We start from the raw sequence: 25557 nt of genomic DNA, 5'->3' as shown, positions 1-25557 counted from the left end.
TCTAGCTGCAGCCTCTCAGTGGCTAAGTAACTAAATGCAGTTAATAAAACAGCATGTTGAATGGTACCACAATATTAGAAAACATAGCAGTGGCTATGAAGAAAATTTATCACTTCATAATATATGTCAATCGAGTAGAAATCTATGATAAACTAAATTGAAATTTTTAATGAAGTTTAATTGGAAATTACTGTCTAAACTAGAATTAGGTTAAAAATACATAATACATTTCTAGCAGAGTCTTTAGGTTGGGTTAGAGCTCCTAACCCTAATCTTACTCCATTGCAAGGATCAGGCAATGAGTCAACAAAAGAGGTCAACGACAGATTAGAATTTGGGGTAGTCTATCTCATGAGGGAAATTTGGAGAATGGGTCAAGAAGGATGAATTCTGGTGAATATAGGACTGGAGCGTTCTGGAATATAAGAGAAACAGCAACATGATGGGTGGTGACTGCAATAACTGTGGAGAAACGATGAAAAGGGAGAATGAATCCCAGGAATTCATTGCAAATAAATAGTACAAATGGTCACCTCAATTGATAGTGAATGGGGTACAACGGCACAGAGCATTCACACTATGCAGTTATCTGCTTTCACAAACTCAAATACAAGTCACAACTTGGAGGATTATGATGCTATTCTTCCACGTTCTATGGAAGAGGGAGGTAAAAGCAAAGCCCTCTTTGCAATTTCTTCAGCAGTCCCATCAACAGTCCCTTCAACAGGCTACTGTACAACTGGGAAAACTTTAAGAGGTTTCACAGGGCAAGTTCCACTTACAATTTTATATGTTACAAAAGGACCCAGAAACAGGGACAGAAAAATCTTCTATGCACATTTCAGTCAAACACAGTCAATGGTCCAAACGTAGTACGACCATTTGGTACAGATTAGAAGCAAGAGCTCATGCGCAGTAATCAGTATACATTTGCCCACTTTATATCTAAATAAAAGATGAGACACAAACAAATTCCTATTCCTGCCTGCCAAAGAGTTTTGGTTATTATCGCTTATATCAAATGCCAGAATTTTGCACCAGCCCTACCCTTCAATATTGAAAAAAACAACTTACTGGCAAAGGTTTGGCTACACCAATTCTAACTTTGCCTCCTGATGCACCTTTCAGTGCCTGAACTGCTTCCTCAAGAGTAGCATTCTCCAAGTTGATGTTGTTGACAAACATGAGTCGGTCTCCTGGAAGAAGTCGACCATCTTGTTCTGCCACTCCACTGGGCACTAATGATCGAATTACAATAACTGTTCGCATTGCGTCAGCTGGATCCTGTAGTTCCAAGTGTTAAAATGTCAATAATTTAGAGCTAAAAGACAAAAAACTCATTTAAACCACCGTTCAACTAATTTAAAAGTCAAGCACACTAAGTTCTAAGTGTCCTCTGGAAGAAAACAAAAAAATACAACAAACAATTTCAGTCAATAAATTACAAATGAATCCAGATGAAGAAAGGCTGCTTGGTCCATTAGACTGATTAAAAAATGGAATTCTTAATTATAACAAACCTCTAGACAGCACAGATCTGTTGTCTGAAACAAATATAAAGACTAAAGGGCCACCAAGTGGCTTCTGAGAGTGGCTCAAAACAATTATGAAAGCAAAACTTTGCAATGACAGAAAAACTATGAGAAGACTTAATACTTATATAAAAAGGATAAGCGGCTGGTTAAGAGCACTACTGGCCCATTAAAGGCTAAGAGTGCAGGTCCTATCAATGACCATGGGGAAATGGCAGACATGCTGAATGATTATTTTGCTTCAGTAATCACAGGAAAAAAGGATAGCTTAGCAGAAGTCCCAAAGCAACTAAGAGGATCATGGTATAAATAAAATTAGCTTAAGTAATCATCAATAATTATTAAAATTAAAAAGTAACAAATCTCCAGGACATAATGGCTTCCATCCATTGGTATTAACAGGAGGTAGGAGAGCACATTGCTAAAACCCTAACCATAATCATTCAGAGTTCCATAGATTCAGAAATTGTAAATCTAGATTGAAAATTTGCTAATGTTGCTCTTTGTTTTTGAGAAAAATGGCAAAAGGAAACTAAGGAATTAGAGACCAATTGGTCCAACATTCAAGATGGGGAAATTGTTGGCGACTATAATCAAGCATAGAGTAATTGATCACCTTGAAAATGTCAGTTAATCAGGGAAAGTCGGCATGGATTCATGAAAGGTAGGTCATGCCTGACAAACATTAGTTTATTGAAGAGGTGACAAAGGTGGTTGGCAGAGTTAAATTGATGGATGTCATTTCTATGGACTTTCAGAACAGACTGTTAGCTAACATGGACGTTCATGAAATTTAAGGCAAATTACCAACATGGATAGGAAACTGGTTGACTGACAGGAAACAGAGTATAATAATGGGTAAGTGCTCAAACAGTAGGATGTGAAAAGTGGTATCCCACAGGGATCTGTGTCAAGGCCTTAATTATTCACAATGGCTTGGATAATGACACAAAAAGTCAAATATCCAAATTTGCTTATGACATGAAATTGGTCAGCATTGTAGGTAGTGTTGACAACAGCACAAAATGATGGATATTGACAGTTTAGGTGAATGAACATAGCTGTACTGGATGGATTTTAATATAAGCAATTGTGAGGCTATCCAATTCAAACCAAAAAAAAGGCTAGCTCAGGTTATTTTTTTTTAAGAAGGCACAAGGTTAAATACAGCAGACGTCCAATGAGATTTGGGGTTTAGGTGCATAGCTCTTTAAAATGCCATGAACAGGTGCAGTAAATAGTCAAGAAAGCTGATGAAATGCTGGCATTCATACCTAAACGGCTAGAGGATTGGGAGTTTTGGGGGAAAACATATATGCTGTAGTTAGACCACATTTGAATTACAGAAAGCAAATCTGGGCACCACCTTAGGATGTTTTGGCCCTGGGAGGGAGTTTAACACAGGTTTACCTGGATGATACTTGGATGTCAGGCATTAGGTTATAAGGAGGGATTGTACAAATTAGGCCTTTAGAAGGTTGAGGTTATCTAATCGAGGTGTTCAGGATATTAACAGGGAAAAACAAGACAGAAAAAAGATTAACAATTTCCACTATTTGAAGACTCTAGAACCGGGGGGCACAAGTCGAAGAATGAGGGCCAGGCCAAGACATCAGAAAGTACTTTGACACAGAAAAGACTAGTGAACGTTTGGAACTCTTCCTCAAATGGTAGTTGATGCTAATTCAATTGTTAACTTTATGTAATGTACCATTAAATAATGTACTATTATTAATTCATTTAACCCACCGAGGCTCTTCCGACAGCATCTTCCAAATCCACAACCTCAACCATCTTCAAGGATAAGGGCAGCAGATGCTTGCAACCACCACCAGCAAAATCTCCTTTCAAGCCATTTATCATCTTGATTTGAAAATATTGTCATTCCTTCATTATTGCTGGGTCAAAGTCCTGGAACTTTCTTAATAATAATACTGTGGGTGTCATGATCCCTGGGACTGCAGCAGATCATGGCTATGCTGTCTAGGGCAATTAGAGTTGGCCAATAAATCCTGACCTAGCCAGCAATGCCCACATCCCATGTACAAATAAGACGAATGACAGTTCTGTCATACAACCTAGAAGAAATATACCAAAATTAAATACCTGATAATCCAGAATGCTGAACCCAAGTCCTGAGCTACCTTTCTCCAGTTCTATGTTTTGGATTTCAGACTCCCACATTGCCAGAGAGTTTTGTGCCTCCACACCACTCTGTCTTCTTTCTATTTCACCCACAACTGCATCATCTACATCAGATGTTGCATTCATCTCATTTGGATTGACATGTCTCTGAAAAAAATACATTTAAAATGTTTTAGCATACATTTATTGCTAAATTTAAACAAAATCCAAACCATGGAAGGCCATTTGGTCTACTCAACGTATGCAAAATTAGATTCTTAAATATTACAAACCCCGACAGGGAAAGGAGTTAATTTGATACTCAGCCAGATGAAACAAAATTAGTAAACCATGAAGGTATAAATTGGTATTACATTTTGGATTAGGATTTGGCAAATTGTTGTTGCTTCAACAGTCATGGTTAATTGAACAGTCAAATGTCTTTTATCCACCCCATCCCCAAATAATCCTGTGTATTTGTGGAAATCAAAAATCTATCAATCAATCTCTACCTTCAATATACTCAAACAAAATAGCTCTCACAGCCCTCTGTGGTAGACAATTTCAAAGGTTCACAGCCATCAGAGTAAAATAATTTCAAGGATAGTTTTCCCTTCAACAGCACTATTCAAAAAAAAAAATTAGTAATAAGGTCATTTTGAAAGATCATTAGTGATTGCTTTCTTAGAGTCATAGAGTCAAAGTTATACAAAACAGAAATAGACCCCACAGTCCAAGTTGTTCTTGCCACTCAGATATTCTAAATTAATCTAATCCCATTTGCCAGCATTCGGCCCAAATCCCTCTAAATCTTTGCTGTTCATTACTGATCCAGATGCCTTATAAATGTTGTGATTGTATCAGTCTCCAACACTTCCTCTGGCAGCTCATTCCCTCTGTGTGAACAAGTTTCCCTTTAGGTCCTTTTAAAATATTTTCCCTCTCATCTTAAACCTAAGCCCTATCTCTATAAAGGTTACCCTTCAGTCATTGCATTCCAGGGAAAATAGCCCCAGCCTATTCAATTTCTCCCCACAGCTCAAACCGTCCAAATCTGACGACATCCTTATAAATCTTTTCTGCACCCTTTCAAGTTTAACAATATCTTTCCTATAGCAGGGATACGGAAATTAACTAGCGAAGAGTAAAGTCCTCACTGAAGCATCATTTCACATTTGCCATCTTCTGACAAAACATTCATAGATGGCTGAGTAACTAAACAAGTTCTAAGTATCTGCTGACTCTTTATTCAAAGAATTTAAAAACAAAGAAGAAATAATAACAGCAATCCAAAACATGTAATTTGGTACATCTAAAATAGCCGAGTGGAACTTTTGTCCAAAAACCTATTTTGACAACTCCAGCAGGACCTGAGTCTGATGAATGCATCGCGCTGCCGTCCAATAGAACCATCAACATGACTAACACAGCCCAGCTGATTACTTGTTTAAAAACCATTCGCATGAGAACAGAGAGGATCTGCTGACCCTTTCACCCATTAAAGAACAAGGGATGAGGATATCAAAAAACAAATTCAAAAAGACATCTGCATTAGAAGAACACTCAAGACAAGAAACAAATTTCTGTCACAACTGATGTTGCACCAGTCATGCTCAGTGGAAATACAGTCTTTGTTTCATCTGCAACACTCATACTGATTTTCCCCAACGTCAATTACCACTGTACAATCCACCAGCGTTTCGCAAAGTTAGAATCTTTTCATGTAATGAAAATTGCTTTCAAGACTGTAAACTCAATTTGAGTGGGTACCCTTCAGCACCACTTCTTTAAATCATTACGTGACAAACTTAAAGCTGCCTGCAGCAAACTGATCCTTCATGCTTGTGGGGTAGTAATTCAGTAAAGATTTTTAGATCTGATGCCTGAAATTGTCATTTTTCTTAAGTAAAGTAATGAAGTTTGCAGTGAACTGCCAGATGTGTGGTTGCTCAACTTCGGGTTCCTCACAGACAAAAGAGCTGAACTGTGAAATGTAGGGGAAGGAAAGAGACTTCACACGTATAATCAGTGCTGTAAATGCATCCAAACTGAAACTGGGCCTGTGATTCTCTTAATTAAAAAAACATAATGCTGCAACACTTACCAAGTCTGGAGAAAATAATGGGAAAGTAAAATTAAAGACAAAGAAAACTGGTTCCACCCAGGAAACTTCTGTGCACACCTGAGCAAGTTAGCGAAGGAATTCAATCGGCAATTTCAGGAATTCGATGCGATGGAACAAATAGCCTTGATTGTCTCAAACCCATTCCTTCAAATAAACAGCTACAAAGTCAGTTGGGTACTGATTTGCAAGGTAGTGAATTTAATATTAAGATAATTACTATGGAACATGATATTGAAGTGAAAGATGGATCAAGGCACAGTGACTTTTGGGAATTTGAAAACAGAGGTAAAAAAACACTATCACCTTTAAAGAGTATGCTTTGACTCCACTCCATCTGTGAAGCAATGTTCTCCAAAATGAAGAAAATCAGGTCCAAGTATTACATCCACCTTACAGATAATGGATCAAGGATGTCTTCAAGCATTCATAAGATATACTGAAGAGGGAGTGTGAACAGCCAGAGGTCATGGTACCAGTGACACAGGCAGGAAGAGTGACTCGGTCTTGCAAGGAGATTCAGAGGGGCCATAAATTGAAAGGTATGACCTCCAGGTTGTAATCTCAGGATTACTTTCTGTGACACATGGTAGTGTAGCAAGAAATAAAATGATAGTACAGCTTAACACATGGCGAAAAAGCTGTTATGGTAGGGGATGGGGCGGTGGAGGAGCTGCACATTTTTGGATAATTGTGATCTCTTCCAAGGCAGGTAAGATGTGTACAAAAATAACAGGTTGCATCTTAACTGGAGGGGCACCAGCATCCTGGCGGGGAAGCTTGCTTGTGCAACTCAGGTGGATTTAATCCAATAAAGCAGGGTGTTGGGAACTAAAGAGGTTAATAGGATAAACAGGCAGAGGCACTCTAACAATCATGGTGAGGCTAGGAATCATAAAAGAAATAAGGGGGTTAAAAGTCGGAGTAAATGATGGAGATGAGGCTCGGTTTTATCAGGAATAAATAAGTAAAATTGGTCAGTATGGAAAGCACAGTGCACAAGAAAATAGAGAGATAAAGACAAACCAGTAGAACTTATTTTAAAACCTTGTACCTAAATGCACGCAATATTCAGAATAAAGCTGATGAGCTGATGGCACAAATAGAGACAAATGAGTATGAGCAGATGGGGATACTGAAATGTGATTACAGGAAGATCAGGACTGGGAGTTAAATGTCTAAGGGTACTCAATATTCCAAAAGAATGTCCAAGGAGGAGGGAGGTGGATTTGCTTTACTGGTTAAGGATGATATCAAGGCTGTAAAAAGAAATGATATTGGGAGTAGGGACCAAAATGTTGAATTCTACTCTGTGTAGAAATAAAAGCCAAGGGAAGAAACCCCTTGGTAGAAGTAATTTACAGGCCTTCGAACAGTACTACCAAAATAGGGCATTGTACAAATCAGGAAATAATGAGAGCTTGTGAGAAGGACACAAAGGAAATTGTGGATGATTTGAACATGCACATTGATTGGATTAGACAACTTGGCAAGGGTAGCCTCAAAGAAAGGTTCAGAAAGTGTATTAGGGATTGTTTCTTAGAGCAAGATGTCATGGAGCCAGAGAACTGGCTACTTTAGGTTTAGTATTACGTAAAGAGGAAGAATTGATAAATGGTCTTGTAGTTCAGGATCTTCTTCGAAGGAGTGACCACAACATGCCAGAGTTTCAAATTCAGACTGAAAGAATGAAGGCAGAGTCGCATATGTACTTTCAGTGTTGGGCAAAGGTAAGTATACAGGAAGGAATTGGTCCAAGAGGACTGGGCAAAAACATTAAAGGGCAGAACAGTTGACAACAGTGGCAAATGCTTAGGGAGATTCTAAATAACTTTAAATTAAAAGTATATTCCTGAAAGGAAAATGAATTGTAAAAAGCTGAAAAATCATCCATGACTTAACAAGGAACAAGGATAATAAAGGCAAAAACTAGGATATATCATACTGCAAAAGTTAGTGGCACTCTGGAGAATTGGGAAACTTTAAATGTCAGCAAAAATACTAAAAACGAAATCAGAAGACCCAAGATAAACTATGAAAGGAAACTAAGAGAAAACATAACCACTGATACCAAAGCTTCTGTAAGGAAAAGAATAGTGCAAGTAAATGTTGCCATTTTTGCCCTCTAAAGGGCCAATATAATAATGAGACGCACTGAACCAATATTTTGTCTCTGTTTTCACGGTGGAAAATAATAATTTATTCTCTAAAACTGCAGTTACTGGAGAGGAACTTGGTGAAATTGCTAACAGGGTGAAGGTATTAAATAAGCCGATGGGATTAAAGACACGGGGGGGCACGGTGACACAGTGGTTAGCACTGCTGCCTCAAAGTGCCAGAGACCCGGGTTCAATTCCTGTGTGGAGTTTGCACATTCTCCCAGTGTCTGCGTGGGTTTCCTCTGGGTGCTCTGGTTTCCTCCCACAGTCCAAAAATGTGCAGGTTAGGTGAATTGGCCATGCTAAGTTGCCCGTAGTGTTAGGTGAAGGGGTAAATGTAGGGGAGTGGGTCTAGCTGGGTTGCTCTTCGGAGGGTCGATGTGGACTTGTTGGGCCGAAGGGCCTGTTTCCACACTGTAAGTAATCTAATCCAATCTAATCCCTGGGGCCTGATGGCCTGCACCTTGAGTGGGGAAGTTGCTGAGGCGAAATCATAAAGGAGGAGACAACTGAACACTTGGAACACCAAAGTTCACTTCACCAGTATCAACACTTGGAACACCAAAGTTCACTTCACCATTATCATCATGGTTGTACGTAGGGCGAGTCAAGCTGAATAAAGTTGCTCGAATTCTTTAGAGGAAGTAACCAGCAAGGTGATTAATGGGGATCCAGTGGATATGGTATATCTAGACTTCCAGAAGGCATTTGACAAGATGCTGCATAAAAGACTGATCCAGAGGTTAGATCCAAGAAGGTTAGGTGTAGAGTATGGGCTGGATAGAGGATTGGCTGACTGACAGAAAGCAGAGGGTCAGGAAAAATGGGTCCTTCTCTGGACGTCTTTTACATGAACTGCAGAAAGCGGGTATGCAGGTATAGTACATAATAAGAAAGTCAAGTGGAATCCTGGCATTTATTGCAAAAGGACTAATAAAAGTAAACAAGTGCTGTTACAATTACATAACATATTGGTGAAACCACATCTGGAGTACTATGCCCAGTTTTGGTCTCCTTACTTGAAGAAGGATGTGTTGACATTGGAGACAGTACAAAGGAGATTATGCACATTGATTCCCAGGGATGAAAAGTCTGTCATGAGGATCAGTTAAATAGCTTGGGCTTTTCCTCGCTGGAGTTCAGAAGCAGGGTGAGGGGGGTAAGTAATCTGATTGTGGTATACAAAATGCTAAAGGGATTGATAAGGTGGATGTTGCACAGAAGCTCCCCCTTGTGGGACACTCTGGAATAAGAGATCACAGATAGTAGAGTGAGAGGAGGTAGTTTCAAAACGGAGATGAAGAGACTTGGAGGTGCCGATGTTGGACTGGGGTGGACAAAGTTAAAAATCACACCACACGTTGTAGTCCAACAGCCGAAGAGAAATTCCTTCTGAGAGGGTTGTGAATCTTTGGAACTTATTGCCCAGAGTGCAGTGGAGACAGGATCAATCAACAGATTCAAGGCAGAAATAGATATGTTTCTGATGAAAAGCGAGATAAAGAGCTTTGAAACCTGGCAGAAAAGTGGAGTTGAGACCAGAATAAGATCAGCCATGATCATGTTAAAAAGCAGAGTGGGCTCACAGGGCTGAATTGCCTACTCCTGCTCCTAATTCCTATGACCATTTAATGAACTGTTTAAAACTAGTTGTCTCAAATTACAATCCGGAATTCACTGCACTAGCAGATAATGTGCAGTCCAGAGGTCACATTCAGACTTGGTGAAAGCTTTAGATTTATGTGGCACTAAAAATAAACTTTATTGTATATTTTCACTGGGGTAGATGCTTGGTTGCACTTAAATTCCAGAAGTGATTTTTTGCTAAAGGGCAAAGGCAACTGCTCTACGGTAATATCCGTAATATCTCCAAAACTGCACTCACTACTCCAAGTGCAGTTAACGGAACTCCAGAATGATTGAAACACGACATCACTATTCCTGCACTAAATTCATCTGCAATAAAATCAGACATGAGTTTCTCCTTGCAAAACGGATAAACTCCATATTATATTCCAGCTGCTATGCTCTTTCTTATTCACAAAGCCTGTCCAAATCCATCCTACATCTTCCTCACAACACATTCTCACTTAGCTTCATACTTTCCATAAATTAATTTGATTCACACTTGAAAATCATTGGCGTATATTCTGAAGAGCCAAGACCCCAACTACTGCTCCTTAAAGTACCCCATTCACAGCCTGGCAATAGGAGAATGGCTGAAAAGCAGTAGGGATAAATAGTCAATCTTTAATCAATGCCAGAACATTTGCAACTATCCCATGTGCACTTGTCCAATAAAGGTGGAATTAAACCACTTCATTAAAATAAACCAAAACTGCAGATAATAGAAATCTAAAACAAAAACAGAAAGTGGAGAAACTCAGCAAGACTAGTAGCATCTGTGGGCAGAAAAGCTGAAGTTGCATTTTGAGTCCAGTTATCCTTCATCAGAATCAAAAACAGTAAGGAAATGGTGGTAATAATGCTGATGATGGATGGGCCTATGGGGAGAAAAGGAGTCTAATATAATGCCCACAGAGAGAGAAAGAGAAAAGCAGACAAAGGGATTGCTGATAAACTGGGAAAGAGATAAATGCTGAATATGTGCGCTAACAGGAATTGCCAATAGTTGAAAATGACTGTGCTGAGGGAAACCCATGTTCAACAAGAGTTGGCATGTGGGATTGGGTAACAAACCTGGAGGAAGGTGTTCACGCTGTGAAATTGTTAAACCCAAAATTAAGTCCTGAGGACTGTTAGATACCTAGGCAGTGATGTGGTGCTGTCCTTCCAGGTTGCATTGAGCTTCACTGGAGCACTGCAGCAGACTTGAGACAGAAATGTTAGCATGGGAACAGTCTTGTGGTTGGGCAACTAGAAGCTTAGGCTCATTTTTGTAGATGAAGTGGTGCTGTTCCATAAAAGCCATCACCCAGTCTGCACTTGTCTCCCCAGTGTCAAGGAGATGTTGAATCATTAAACAGACAAAACAGTAAGAAAAGCATGAAAACTTATTTTAATATGGGCATTTTTTCAATCAATTGAATGCTTTATCATAATCAGGTTTATTGAGGCCAGAACTGTACAATAATTTTAAATGGAATTTGCTAAATGCTTGAATAGAACTGATTTTAAATGCGAGAGAGGAAGGTCAGTTAAGTGAACTGAAGCTGACAGGTCTATATGAACAGCTTCCTCGGGAATTAGGTACGATGGCTAAATGGTTTCTTCCTATACAGGAATAGGAATGACCTCATGCGGCCTGAACCAGACATTTACAAAAGTGGATACTAACAAACTAAAATTAAACACAAACATCCATACCTGTAAAAATCCATGGGCAAGAATTGATTCTGCTTGATCCTCAATCCAAGCTACAGGCGCCGATGAAGGAAGAAATTCCAATGGCTAGAAAATAATTGCATTATAATCAGCTGAATTGGCGATCACAATTATTGTTTATGTGCATAAAATGCAATCTGCAAAAGTTCATAATTTTGCAATTTACCTGAGTCTTCAAAAATATGGCCCACTGAATGTTGGAATAAAACTAAGTACATAAAGGGATATATATTTGTGACATCCTCTAAAATGTGTTTAGTCAGGGAGACAGGATAAATTTACAGAAAAGGCTGGAAAACGTTGGCAGGTCAGACTATGAGACCAACTGTCTGTAAATGGAGGCCTTTACTATGGTCATCAAAATGGAAATGGTTACTGCTTTCCTCACCCTCTCTTCAAATGCTGCTTGACCTATTGAGCTTCCTGAAAGCATTTTCTGATCCTATTTCAGATTTCCAGAATACACAGTATTTTGCTTTCGAGGCATTTCTGAATTTAGTTTCTAACTTGATAAATTTATAGAATGGAACTCTCACATTTAGTGCAAGAAAAAGAGAAAAATTAAGAACAATTTTCCAAATAAAAATACATTTATGGTCCAAACTTCTCAACATAATAGTAAATATTTACTTCCAATGTATAATTTTAGGCAGGTGGATTACTTGGTCAATTGAGTACCACATGAAATTGAAAAATTAGCTAGACAAGACTTTTATGTGCATCCAATGATGCTTTGTTTATTCACAGTAAAATGATCTTAACTGCTGCTCCAAACTGAAGTGTGTGGGAAAAAAAAACTCCTCTCTCCTTTAATGTCAGCAGCAAGCGGAGTTGTTATGATGCAGGGACTGCAACCTCCAGAAATAACCTCTCAGCACTCAACACGACATAGGCAATACAAAAATGAGGCCATTCCCTGAAGACTACAAAAGCTGCTTCTTTACCAAAAAAGTGTGAACATAAGTTTCTTAATCTCAATATCTCAATGCCAGAATACAGAATTTAGGTCAGTTTTTTAATAAGCATATGCAGTTAATCCAAGTTTGTGAGCAAGAGCATTTTGTGCACAACAGCACTAGAAGCAAAGAAACAGAAACAGTCCAAAATGATTAGAAATAATCGTCAGCAAGAGATTGCTGGATTAAATAGTCTTTGCATTCCGCTTAACCATACAAGCAATGGGATCTTTACTTTTCCAGTCCATACAATGTTTAAAGTTAAAAATCACACACCAGGTTATAGTCCAACAGGTTTATTTGGAACACTGCTCCTTCATCAGGTGGTTGTAGAGAATAAGATTGTAAGACACAGAATTTACAGCAAAAGTTTACAGTGTGATGTAACTGAAATTATATATTGAAAAGACCTGAATTGTTTGTTAAGTCTTTCATCTTTTAGAATGACCATGTTGGCTTCAGTTCTTTCATAGGTAAATCGTAAAACTTTTTTTAAAAGTTACATTCTCAAGTGAACTTTAATGACTGGTGTCATGAAGGCCCAGATAATGTATTGAAGGTGTTAGCTTCCCTGTGTGAGGCTGTCTGTGCCACAATGGTCAGACTGATTCTAATCTTAAAAACGGATTTACAGTATCTTACATGGATTCATGGAGTTTTTGAGCAAAGTAAAATATAAGTCTACAAGTACAAATTCACCCCACAAACTTATATGTGTATGTGTGCATGTTGGGGGTTAGTGTGTGTTTGTTGATTATGCGTGTCTGAGAGAGATTGTGTGTATGTGTGTGTGTGTGTGTGAGTGGAAAGGGGTATAAGCCTCTGAGAGGGTGTGTATGGGAGTCTATGTGTGAGCATATAAGAGAGGGTCTGCGTGACTGTGTCTGTCTGTAGGAGTATGTCTCTCTCTGTAGTAGTGCGCGTGTGTCTGTCTGTCTGTCTGTCTGCGTGCATCTGTGTGTATAGTGCAATGGGATCATCTGTAGTGTGACATGAACCCAAGGTCCCGGTTCGCAGCAAATCATGCTATGTTTAGAGTTTGATAACAAGTGATCTATTGTGAGGCACGTAAAACAGAAATCAGTGCAAAGTAAATAGTTGTTGTGTGGAAAAGCTTGTAAAGGTTTCTTTACTACAGTGCAAACAAGTTGACTGGTAGATGCTACTACTACAATACCTCCTCCATTGACTGAATGGGCTCTTCTGCAGAAACCATATGATCTACATCAGTTTCGTGCTTGGGCTTCAGGATTGGGCGGCAACAGACCATGGTGACACTAACAGGCAAGTCTTTTAGTATACTGACAACATCCTTGTGGCTCTGACCAAGGAGTGGTATTCCATTCACCTAAAAAAAAGCAGAACCAAATTAATTCTACAATAAATACTTAACTAAATATATATAAACATATACTTATAAATTGTTTTATTATATAGAATCCCCACAGTGTAGAAACAGGCCATTCCGACCAACAAGTCCACCCCAACCCTCTGAAGAGTATTTCACCCAGACCTATCCCCCCCTACTCTAAGCCTGTAACCCTATATTTTCAATGGCTAATGCACCTAACCTATATATCCCTGAACATCATGGGTAATTTAGCATGGCCAATCCATCTCACTTGCACATCTTTGGACTGTGGGAGGAAACTGGAGTACCCGACAAAAACCAGTGCAGACATGGGGACAACGTGCAATCTCCACACAGACAGTCACCTGAGGCTGGAATCGAACTCGGGTCCCTAGCACTGTGAGGCAGCATTGCTAACCACTGGGCCACCCTATGTTAACTGGAATACTAATACTTATATTTTTATCTTAGTTATCTGAATTTATTCAACAATTTTTAAGCTATGTTCAACAAGTTTAATATTTAAAACATTAATATTTAAAACCATCAACTGCAGGAAGGCCAAATGCTAAACTGCAAGGATATTGATGGTGTGATATTGCCAGAAAATTTAGCCCAATTAATCAGAGATCACAAACACACAGATCAGCCTGAGAACTGGCAAGGATTTATTTAACAAACAGTGATATCATGGAAGAGATTTGACCCCACTGAAACAGTAAATGACAGGCTGTTCAGAAGGAACCACAGCTTCTTCCTGAACAGAGAAAACAGTGGAGTTTTATATCCTTACAATAATGAAGTGTGAGTTATGAGACAATGGTGTGAGTTGTATAACAAAGAGAAACAAAATTCATTCATTGAAAAGATTCAAGTGTCCAGTATCTGACAATGATTTTCTTAATTGAAAAGGAGATTCCGATTCTTGGCTGGAGTAGGTGTTAGTGGGTTTCATCCTGGTATCAATGTGTTAGTATTGTTGAGGGGGCAAGTGAAGTACCCTTGGTGCCTCCTTGTCTGGGTACCCTTTGTGAAGACTCAACTCCTGGTGGGAGTAGTTGTACCCTAAGGATATTAGAAGTGGTTGGGCTATTGTGGAGTGGGAGGTTCATTATCAGTTAATCTGAAGAAGTATGTTCTCTTGGTCTGGGGCTGGGTGAGTCATGTCCTGAGGTATGTGTGATGTCTGGGGTGGCTTGTTTGGCCAATTTGAGGCATTATGGTTAGGCTCTGTGGCTAAGCAACATTTTTGCGTTGTCTGTTTTGTGGCCATGTGATGGGAGGTCGGGACTCGTATTTTCGCCCATAGGTATAAATAACTGTTCCTTTTAAATTGGAAGGTATGCTGCCCTATGAAATAAAGACTGAGCCATTTAGATTCTCTGTACTTTTGAATACAGAGGAAAAAAACTGTTTTAAAGCTGTTAAAAATAAGGAGATGTGTATTTAGTTTTCGAAGGGATTAGATTAGATTAGATAAAATTAGATTAGATTAGATTATTTACAGTGTGGAAACAGGCCCTTCGGCCCAACAAGTCCACACCGCCCCGCCGAAGCGCAACCCACCCATACCTCTACATTTACCCCTTACCTAACACTATGGGCAATTTAACATGGCCAATTCACCTGACCTGCACATTTTTGGACTGTGGGAGGAAACCTGAGCACCCGGAGGAAACCCACGCAGACACGGGGAGAACGTGCAAACTCCACACAGTCAGTCGCCTGAGGTGGGAATTGAACCCAGGTCACTGGCGCTGTGAGGCAGCAGTGCTAACCACTGTGCCACCGTGCCGACCACAAAACACCATTTCAAAAAAATGTGCTTTGTTACAAAGTATGTGACAAAGCCACAAAGACGAGACTACATCAATTCATTCTTCCCTCCCCCATTTAACTAGAATTCTCCATAACCATTCAGCAATTTTAAAATTTATAACTTATTCTATTAGTTTAAACTCTGCAATTTAAACATTTTAAATAATGCATCCGAGATCACATTATCTTTTACAGCAACATTAATAATCTTTATATTAAATGGCAAAAACAACAGACTCCATCAGTATGGTCTTGTATTTTGAATTTTAAACCATTTACTAATTGTCAGTTGATTCTGGTCAGTGTAGATGAATGTTTCTTTGCTATTATGATAGACGTAGGCTTTTGAGTGTTGAAGAGCCAATAACAATCTCAAAGTCTCCTTTTCTATGGTAGTGTACTTTCTCTAGTACAGTTAGTTTCAGTGAAGACTACTCCATTGGCTTCTCTATACGTAACTCATATAATTGGAATTTGAATACCTAAGTCATTAGCATCAATTGTCATTTTAAAAAGGTTTGGAAAAATTAGAATACCTTCAGCTTCTCCAAGGTTGTCAGTCAAGAATTCGACTGACGTACTTCTTTCCTTAAGATCGTTAAGGAAACACAGTTATTTCAAGAAAGCTACACACAAGTTATCGGAAAATTACAGACTCTTATACATCTTATGATCCCACATTGTGTTTTAGGGACAGGGTATTCTATTACAGCCTTAACTTTTGTTTTCTGGGCAAACTTGGCCTTGATTTGAAAAGGGGCCAGAGGGAGGGGGTTCCTAGATGAAGGGGGACCCCCAAGGGAGCACAACAGGGCCAGATAGAGGGGGGACAGATTGCCAGAGGTAGCAGCACAGATGTATATAGTTAAGAGGGAGTTACCCAGAGTCCTCAACATTGAGTTTGGACTCCAAGAAGATTGATGGCATCATGTTAAACACGGGCAAGGAAACCGCCTGCTGATTACCATGCACCCTCCTCACTCAGCTGATGAATCAGGACTTCTCCATGTTGAACAACACTTCCAGGATGCCAGTACAAAATGTGGTTTCAAAATCTAGGTTTCAATGTCTACCACCAAGCAGTATTAATCGGGTTGATTGGGTCGTAAGGGACAAAACTGAGAGACTGGGTCAATAGCAGGTGATGAGGGAACCAACAAGAGGAAAAACATACTTTACCTCATCCTAACCAATTTGTCTGCTGCAGATGCATCTTTCTATGACAGTACAGGTAAGAGTCACCATTGCACAATCCTTGAGGACATGAAGTCCCATCTTAAAATGAAGAATACATTCCATTGTGTTATGTCGTGTTGTCACTGTACTAAAACAGACTTGGACAGACTTCAAACAAATCTAGCTACTCAAAACTAGACATCCATGAAATACTGTGGGCTATCAATAGCAGCAGAATCATACTCCGATACATTCTGCCACCTCATGGTCCAGCATATCCCATATCCTACATTCTCCCATTACCATTAAGCTAGGAGATGAACCCTGGTTCAATGGAGAGTGTAAGGGGGTGTGCCAGGAGCAACACTAAGCATACCAAAAAGATGTCAACCTGGTGAAGCTACTAACAGGTCTACTTCCACATAAGCAGCAAGTGGTAGACAGAGCCAATTCATGCCACAACTAATGGATCATATCTAACCTCTGCAGTCCTGCCACAATCAGTCAACTATTCACAATCCTGTAAATAGTTTGTTTCATAATTAGGAAATGACCTATCGTTGCAACTGAATTGCAATTAACAAGTCAAAATTCCACTGTATTTTCTGCAAAGTCTGTACAGACCTGTTTTGTACTTGTTTTATTTATAAATTATGAATAAAGTATATTTTTGAAATAGAAAAGGGCTATCAGGAGAGAGCTGATTGCTAAATAGTAGGTAAGGTCAAGTAAATATTTATGACTTTTATCACATATTTTGTTAGATCATTTTGTGGTTCATAGTTTCTAAGGACTTCATTTTGTAATAACAAGGAACAGTTTTTTTAAAAAAGGCCCTTGAGAAATTGCTTTCATTTGATATTCAACATCTTATAAAAGGTTTACATTAAAAGGGGTAAGTCTTGGTAGGAGAGCCCTAAGCCACGCTCCTCCTGCTCAGTATGGTAGGCCAGGCACATTACCAATGCTCTGGTCCATCATGTGTGCAGCAAGTGTCTCCAGCTGCAATTTCTGAAAGCACATCTTTCAGAGCTGGAGCATTAGCTAGGAACAATGTGGAGCATCCACAAAGCTGAGAGAATTATGTATAGCATGTACAGAGAGACGTGGTCACAACACAGGGTAAGATTCTACAGGCAAAAAGTGAATAGGTGTCCACCAGGAAGTGTAAAGGGAGGAAGACAATGCAGGAATCACCTGTGACCATTTCTCTGTACCACTTTGGATACCACTGAGGGGAATGGCACCTAAGACAAAAACTGCCAAATCGCCTAAGCCAAATCTGTGGCACCACAGTTGGCTGTGCTCCACAGAAAAGGACAAAAAAGGTATGGAAATCCAGGAGGCATTGAGGATTCAATTTTAAAGGGAATATACAAGAGTTTATGTGGCTGTAAACAAGACTCCAGGATGGCACCTTGCCTCTGTTGTGCTTGGGTCAAGGATGTTTCAGAGCAGCTCCAGGACATCCTGGAAGGGGAGGGTGAAGAGCCAGTGATGGGGTACTCAGTGATATCAATGACATAGATTTGTTAAAAAGTAATGAGGTCCTAAAGGTAGAGTAGAATTAGGAAGCAAGGTCAAAGTAGGATCTCAAAAAAAAGGTAGCGATCTCAAGATTACTAACAGGGCCACGTGCTAGTTAGAGTAGAAATAGTAGGCATATATCAAACATAGAATCGCAGAATCTCTACAGTGTGGAAATAGGCCATTCAGCCCATCAAGTCCACACTGACCCTCCAAACAGCAACTCACCCAGACTGACACCCCTGCCCTATCCCTATAAGCCTGCCATTCCCACGGCTAATCCACGTAACCTGCACACCCTTGGACACTATGAGCAATTTAGCATAGCCAATCCACCCAACCTGCTCATCTTTGGACCATGGTAGAAAACCTGGAGCACCCAAACGAAAACCACTTAGACGCGGGGAGAACGTACACAGGTAGATAATTGTCAAAGACTGGAATTGGGTCCTTGGCTCTGCCACAGCAGCATTAATCAGTGAGTCACTGTGCCACCCTCAGTCAGATGAAGTGATGGTGTGAGGGAAGAGTTTCAATTCCTGGCATATTGAGACCAGTACAAACTGGACAGGTTACACCTGGGCAGGACCAGGACTGATGCCCAAGGGGAAGCAATGGTTGGGAAGGATTTAAAGTAAAATGGCAGGGGAACGGAATCCATGTAAAGAGTCAAGGACAAGTACAAAAAACAACGGGAATAAAACTGATGGACAGACAAATCAAAGAACAGATGCAAACAAGGTCACAATAAAGGAAAAAAAACAGTAGGAATGGAACAAGAAATGTTAAAAAATGGGTTTAGGCTTTGCACCTGAATGCATGGAGCATTCAAGTGGATGAATTAATCACAGTTACACATCTAATTGGGTGTTATATCGTTAAGATTAACAAGACATGGCTGTTGGGTCACTAGAGATGAGAACTAAACATCAATGGGTATTCAATGTTTAGGGAGTACAGACAAAAAGGAAAAGGCGGTTGAGTTGCATTATCAGTTAAAGACAATATTAAACACAATACTGAGGAATGATATTAGCTCAAACAACGCTGACATTGTGTAGGTAGAATCAAGAAATATCAAGGGCAAAAATATTAGTGGGGGTGCTGGATACAGCACCAAACTGTAGTGATGTTGGGAATGGCATTAAATCGGAATTCAGAGATGCATGCAGTAAAGGAGAATCTGTAATTATGGGTGACTTTCAACTGCATATAGTTTGAGTGAATCAAATTAGGTATTTACAACAAAGAGGAGGAATTCCTGGAATGTGTAAGTGGGATGGGTTTCTGCACCACTATATTGAAAAACTAACTAAAGAACATGCCGTCTTAGACTAGATATTATGCAACGAGAAAGGAATAATTGGTAATGTAATTGGGAGACCCCTTGGGGATAAGCGGCCATAATATCAAAAAATTTTTCATCAAGCTGGAGTGTGAGGTCATTAAGAGTGAGACTAGGGTTATGAATCATAAGGGAACTTACAATATTATGAAGCATGAGCTGGCTATGATGGACCAGAAAATATCACTGACAGAAATTACATTGAATGTTTGTCATTTCCTATGCAAAGAGTGAAATTGGTGAACTACAAAAATTATTTATTTCTGTCTGGCAGAAGAATGCAGATGTGAGTAATGACTAAACCAATGGTTACGAGGAAGCTCGATATAGTATTAGATGCAAAAAAAGCATAAAAATTGGTAACACAAGAACAACAGACCTGAGGATTTCTGAGGAATCAGCAAAGGAGGACCAAGTGATGGATTAAGAAGGGGAAAATACAGCATAGGGGTAAGTTTGCAAGGAACACAAGAAATGACTGTAGAAGTTTCTATAGACATGTAAACGAGGAAAAAGACTGGTGAAAACTAATACAGGCCTCTTACTGTGAGAAATCGCAGAATGTATAATAGGAACAAAGAAATGGCTGACAAACTAAATTCATACTACGTTTCAATCTTCAGAAAGGAGGACATGAATAATGTACCAAAAATATTAGGAAACACAGGGAAGGAACTGAAGCAACTCTATTAGAAGAGAAATTATGTTGGAGAAATTGATGGGATTGAAGGCTGATAAATCACCAGGACCTAGTAATCTACATCCCAGAGTACTTAAGGAAATGGCTCTAGAAACAATAGACGCATTACTGGTCATCTTCCAAGATTCTTTAAAGTCTGGACCAGTGCCTACAGGTCAGATGGTAGCTAATGCAATTATTTTAAAAGGCAAGTAGAGACCAGTGAGTCTGACATCAAGAGTGGGGAAGAGTCCATTATTCAGAATTTGTAGCAGAGCACTTGGAAAACAGTGAAACACAGGCAGATGAATTTAGAAAAAAGGAAATCATGCTTGACAAATCTACTGAAATTCTTCAAGCATGTTACTAGCATAGTTGATTGGGAAGTCAGTGGATGTGTTTTATTTGGACTTTCAGAAGGCTTTTGACCAAGTTCTGCGTATGAGTGACATGGACAGAGTGAACAAAGAGCAACTGTTTCCCATGGCTGAGGGATCAATCACAAGAGGGCATAGTTTGAAGGTAAGGGGCAGGAGACTCAGACAGGATTTGGGAAAAATCTTTGTCACTCAGCAGGTGATGGAAATCTGGAATGCACGACCAGAGAAGGTTGTGGAGGCTGGAAACCTGACAACCTTTAAAACAAAAATTTGGATAAGTACTTCAAATATCATAACATTCAAGGATATGAGACAAGTACAGGAAATTGGGATTAGCAAACTTTTAATGATAGTTATTTTGGTGCAGACTAGATGGGCTGAAGATCGTTTTCTGTATTCTATGAATCTATGATTTGATACAGGAATAAGGATATCTATCTAGCTGCAATTATACAGGGTATTGTACGCCAGACCTAGAATACTGTGCAGTTTTGGTCTCCCTTATTTGAGAAAGCATGTTCTTGCTACATAGGGAGTGCAACAAAGGTTTACCAAATTGATTCTCGGAATGGCACACTGACATACAAAGAGAGATTAAATTAGTTCAGAATGTATTCACTGGAGTTTAGGAAAATGGGAGTGGGGACAATCAAATAGAAACCTGTAAAATTTGAACAGGAATTGGACAGCTTAGATGCAGAAAGGATGTTCCTGATGGTGGGAGCCCAGAATCAGGTGTCATTGTTTAAGGATTAGGGGTAAACCTTTTAGGACTGAAGAAATGTCTTCAATGGCGAGCTTGTGGAATTCATTTCCACAGGAAGTGGTTGTGCATTTTCAAGGAGGTAGATATAGCTCATGGCTGAATGGATCAGGAGATTTTGGGTCGGGCGGGGTGGGGTGAATGGTCATGATCATATTGAATGGTGCAGCATGCTTGGGCATTTGAATGGCCTACTCCTGCACCTATGTTTCTACACTGTGTTTTTCAGCCATATTCAAATAAAATACCTGCAATTACAAAAAATAAGGAAAACAAACAATTTATTTGATTCAAGCAAAATTTAATATTACCTCTAATAGCTCATCTCCACTATAGAGTTTCCCATTACATCCCACAGGTCCCTCCGGGAGAATGGAACGTACATAATGATGCCCAACGGCAGCTTCCAAACTTATACCAAGGCCACTACTTTCACTGAACTTCGTTACTTGAGTCACCTGGAAAAAAGGTATAGCACAAGCCATTATTTTTGATTATCTTCAAGAAATTCCAAGCCAAAAGTGAATGATTGAAACTAACTAATGTTGTATAAACTGTAACATTTTAGAATATTAGCACAACTAGTTGTCTATGCTTTGGGTGTCAAAAGTTTTGATGACCATAAAGCCAGTCATTTCTTCACTTTTAGCTTCTTCAAATTATTTTTGTTATCTACTTAACTTCATTAACTATGAATAATAGTTCAAAAGAATTACCATAAGGAGCATATCATCTCCAATATCATGCACTTACATTGTAATGTTAATTAACAGATCTCTAAGATACTTCACAGGAATGTAATAGAACATAGAACAGTACAGCAGAGTACAGGCCCTTCAGTCCACGATGTTGTGCCGAGCATTTATCTTAATTTAAGATCAACCTAACCTACATACCGCTCGATTTACTGCTACCCATGTGCTTGTCCAGCAGTTACTTTAATGCTCCTAATGTCTCTGACTTTACAACAATCACTGGCAGCACATTTCACGCACCCACTACTCTCTGTGTAAAGAACTCACCTCTGACATCTCCCCTATACCTTTCTCCAATCACCTTAAAATTATGACCCCGCATGACAGCCATTTATGCCCTGGGGAAAAGTCTCTGACTATCTACTCCATCTATGCCTCTCATTACCTTGTACACCTCTATCAAGTCACCTCGCTTCCTCTTCTCTCCAGTATGAAAAGCCTGAGCTCACTCAGCCTCTCTTCATAAGAAAAGCCCTCCAATCCAGGCAGCGTCCTGATAAATCTCCTCTGCACAATCTCTAAAGTATCTATATCCTTCCCATAATGAGGCAACCAGAACTGGACAAAATAATCCAAGTGTGCTCTAACCAGAGTTTAAGACCTGCAGCAAAACCTTGCAGCTCTTAAACTCAATCCCCCTGTTAATGAAAGCTAAAATACCATAAGCCTTCTTAACAATGCAATCAACTTGGGTAGCAACTTTAAGGGATCTATGTACATGGACTCCAAGATCCTACTGTTCCTCTACACTGCCAAGAATCCTAACGTTAACCAGTATTCAGCATTCAAATCCAACCTTCCAAAATGAATCACTTTGCATTTATCCAGGTTGAACTCCATCTTCCACTTCTCAGCCCAGTAAAGGATGTTGCTAGGGTTGGCGGATTTGTGCTACAGGGAGAGACTCAACAGGCTGGGGGTATCGGAGGCTGAGGGGTGACCTTAGGAGCATGGATAGGGTAAATAGACAAAGTCTTTTCCCTGGGGTTGGGGAGTCCAGAACTAGAGGGCATAGGTTTAGGGTGAGAGGGGAACGATATAAAAGAGACCTAAGGGGCAACTTTTTCACGCAGAGAGTGGTATGTGTATGGATTGAGCTGCCAGAGGATGTGGTGGAGGCTGGTACAATTGCAACATTTAAGAGGCATTTGGATGGGTATATGAATAGGAAGAGTTTGGACGGATATGGGCCGAGTGCTGACAGGTGGGATTAGATTGGATTGGGATATCTGGTCGGCATGGACAGGTTGGACTGAAGGGCCTGTTTCCATGCTGTACATCTCTATGACTCTATCTGTCTCCATTTTGACAAAGCGGCGAGGAGAGAAGGTGAGGTTAAGCTGGGGTTGCCGGGAAGGGTATGTTTTCCCACTTCAAAAGGAACTTATCTCGCGAGCCAGGCCTCCATTTTGACAGAGAGGCGAGAAGAGAAGGTGAGGTGAAGCGAGGGCTGTCGGGAAGGGTAAGTTTTCCCGCTTAAAAAGGAACTTACCTTGGGAGTCAGGCCTCCATTTTGACAGAGCGGCGAGGAGAGAAGGTGAAGTGAAGCGAGGACAGCTGGGAAAGGTAAGGGCTTCATTTATATTTGGGCAGTGGCTAAACCCGAGATACTACACGTGTAGTATCTCCCTCCCGCTCCCCTCCTCTAACCGGAAGAAAAAGACTCTGTTAGGTAAGGCTTTTATTTCTTTCTTATCGTTCTTTTTCATATATTTAAGTGCATTGTTTGATTTTAGTTAGTTCATATAAAGCTAAGCTTACAATGGCAGGGCACTAAGACACATGGCATGTGCCTCTTGCTTGATGTGGGAGCTTAGGAACACGTCTGACGTTCCTGACTCGTAAACTTGCAAGAAGTGTGTCCAGCTGAAGCTCTTGTTTGATCGCATGATGGTTCTGGAGCTGCAGATGGACTCACTGTGGAGCATCCAGGATGCTGAGGAGGTTGTGGATAGCACGTTTAGTGAACTGGTCACACCGCAGATTAGAATTGCTGAGGGAGACAGTGAATGGGTGACCAAAAGATAGAAAAAGAGTAGGAAGGCAGTGCGTCCCCTGCGATCATCTTCCTCCAAAACAGGTATACCGTTTTGTTGGGGGAGATGGCTCAGCAGGAGAGGGCAGCAGTTGTCCAGATCATGGTATCGTGGTGGGCACTGCTGTACAGAAGGGCGGGAAAAACACTCGCAGGGCCATAGTCATAGGGGATTCTATTGTGAGGGGAGTAGATAGGCGGTTCTGTGGCTGAAAACGGGACTCCCGGATGGTATGTTGCCTCCCAGGTGCTCAGGTCGGGGATGTCACTGATCGGCTGCAGAGCATTCTAAAAGCGGAGGGTGAACAGCCAGTTGTCTTGGTGCATATGGGTACTAACGATATAAGTCGAAAACAAGTTGAGGTCCTCAAAGAAGAATTCAGGGAGCTAGGAGAGAAGTTAAAGAGGACCTCAAAAGTCGTAAGCTCGGGATTACTGCCTGTGCCACGTGCTAACCAGCGTAGAAATGAAAAAATAGGCAGGACGAATATGTGGCTTGAGAGATGGTGTAGGAAGGAGGGGTTCAGATTTGTTGGACATTGGGACCGGTTCTGGGGAAGGTGGGACTATTACAAAATGTACGGTCTATATCTGAACCAAACCAGAACCAATGTCCTTGGGGGAGTTTTCGCGACTGCTGTTGGGGACTGTTTTAAACTAATGTGGCAGGGGACTGGGAACCAGAAGAGAAAATAAGTAGGCAGCGAGGTGGAGACTGGAGACTGTAAGAATCATGAAGATAGCATTAATAAAGGGAAGAGTAGGCAGAGCGCGGATAAGCGCAAAAGAACAGGTGGCCTGAAATGCATCTACTTTAATGCAAGGAGTATGTGTAAGGCAGATGAACTTAGGGCTAGGATTGGTGCCTGGGAGTATGATGTTATTGCAATCACAGAGACTTGGTTGAAGGAAGGGTATGATGATTGGCAACTAAATGTTCCAGGATATAGATGCTTCAGACAGGACAAGAAGGAAAGTAAAAAGGGGGGGTGGGGTGGAGTTGCATTGCTGGTCAGGGATGATGTCACGGCTGTGCTAAAGGCGGACACTATGGAGGTCGTGGGTAGTGAGGCATTATGGGTGGAGCTGAGGAATAAGAAGGGTGCAGTTACATTGTTGGGGCTGTACTACAGGCCTCCCAACAGTGAGGTGAAATAGAAGAACAAATAGGTAAACAGATTATGTAAAGATTCTGGATCAATGGTGCTGGAAGAGCACAGCAATTCAGGCAGCATCCAACGAGCAGCGAAATCGACGTTTCGGCCAAAAGCCCTTCATCAGGAATAAAGGCAGAGAGCCTGAAGCGTGGAGAGATAAGCTAGGGGAGGGTGGGGGTGGGGAGAGAGTAGCATAGAGTACAATGGGTGAGTGGGGGAGGAGATGAAGGTGATAGGTCAGGGAGGAGAGGGTGGAGTGGATAGGTGGAAAAGGAGCAAGGCAGGTCGGACGAGTCCGGACAAGACAAGGGGACTGGAAGTTTGAAACTAGGA

The 25557-nt window shown here is 40.4% G+C and overlaps 1 protein-coding gene across 12 annotated transcripts in view; it reads right to left on the bottom strand.

The window, feature by feature from the left end:
- LOC122562047 (multiple PDZ domain protein) overlaps positions 1 to 25557 on the bottom strand; it is a 368714-nt gene that overhangs the window by 206941 nt on the left and 136216 nt on the right. For all 12 annotated transcript variants that reach the window (XM_043714532.1, XM_043714569.1, XM_043714586.1 and 9 more), the window contains 5 exons: positions 21589 to 21735; positions 13416 to 13586; positions 11265 to 11348; positions 3639 to 3824; positions 1075 to 1284 (listed from right to left, as the gene is read on the bottom strand). In XM_043714532.1, coding sequence (XP_043570467.1) covers positions 1075 to 1284; positions 3639 to 3824; positions 11265 to 11348; positions 13416 to 13586; positions 21589 to 21735 — 798 coding nt within the window. The remainder of the gene's footprint in view (positions 1 to 1074; positions 1285 to 3638; positions 3825 to 11264; positions 11349 to 13415; positions 13587 to 21588; positions 21736 to 25557) is intronic.

The sequence above is a fragment of the Chiloscyllium plagiosum genome, chromosome 2 (assembly GCF_004010195.1).
Source record: "Chiloscyllium plagiosum isolate BGI_BamShark_2017 chromosome 2, ASM401019v2, whole genome shotgun sequence".
Classification (NCBI taxonomy): Eukaryota; Metazoa; Chordata; class Chondrichthyes; order Orectolobiformes; family Hemiscylliidae; genus Chiloscyllium; species Chiloscyllium plagiosum.
Note: the sequence above shows the minus strand (reverse complement) of the source record. Positions and strands in the feature narration are given on the sequence as shown.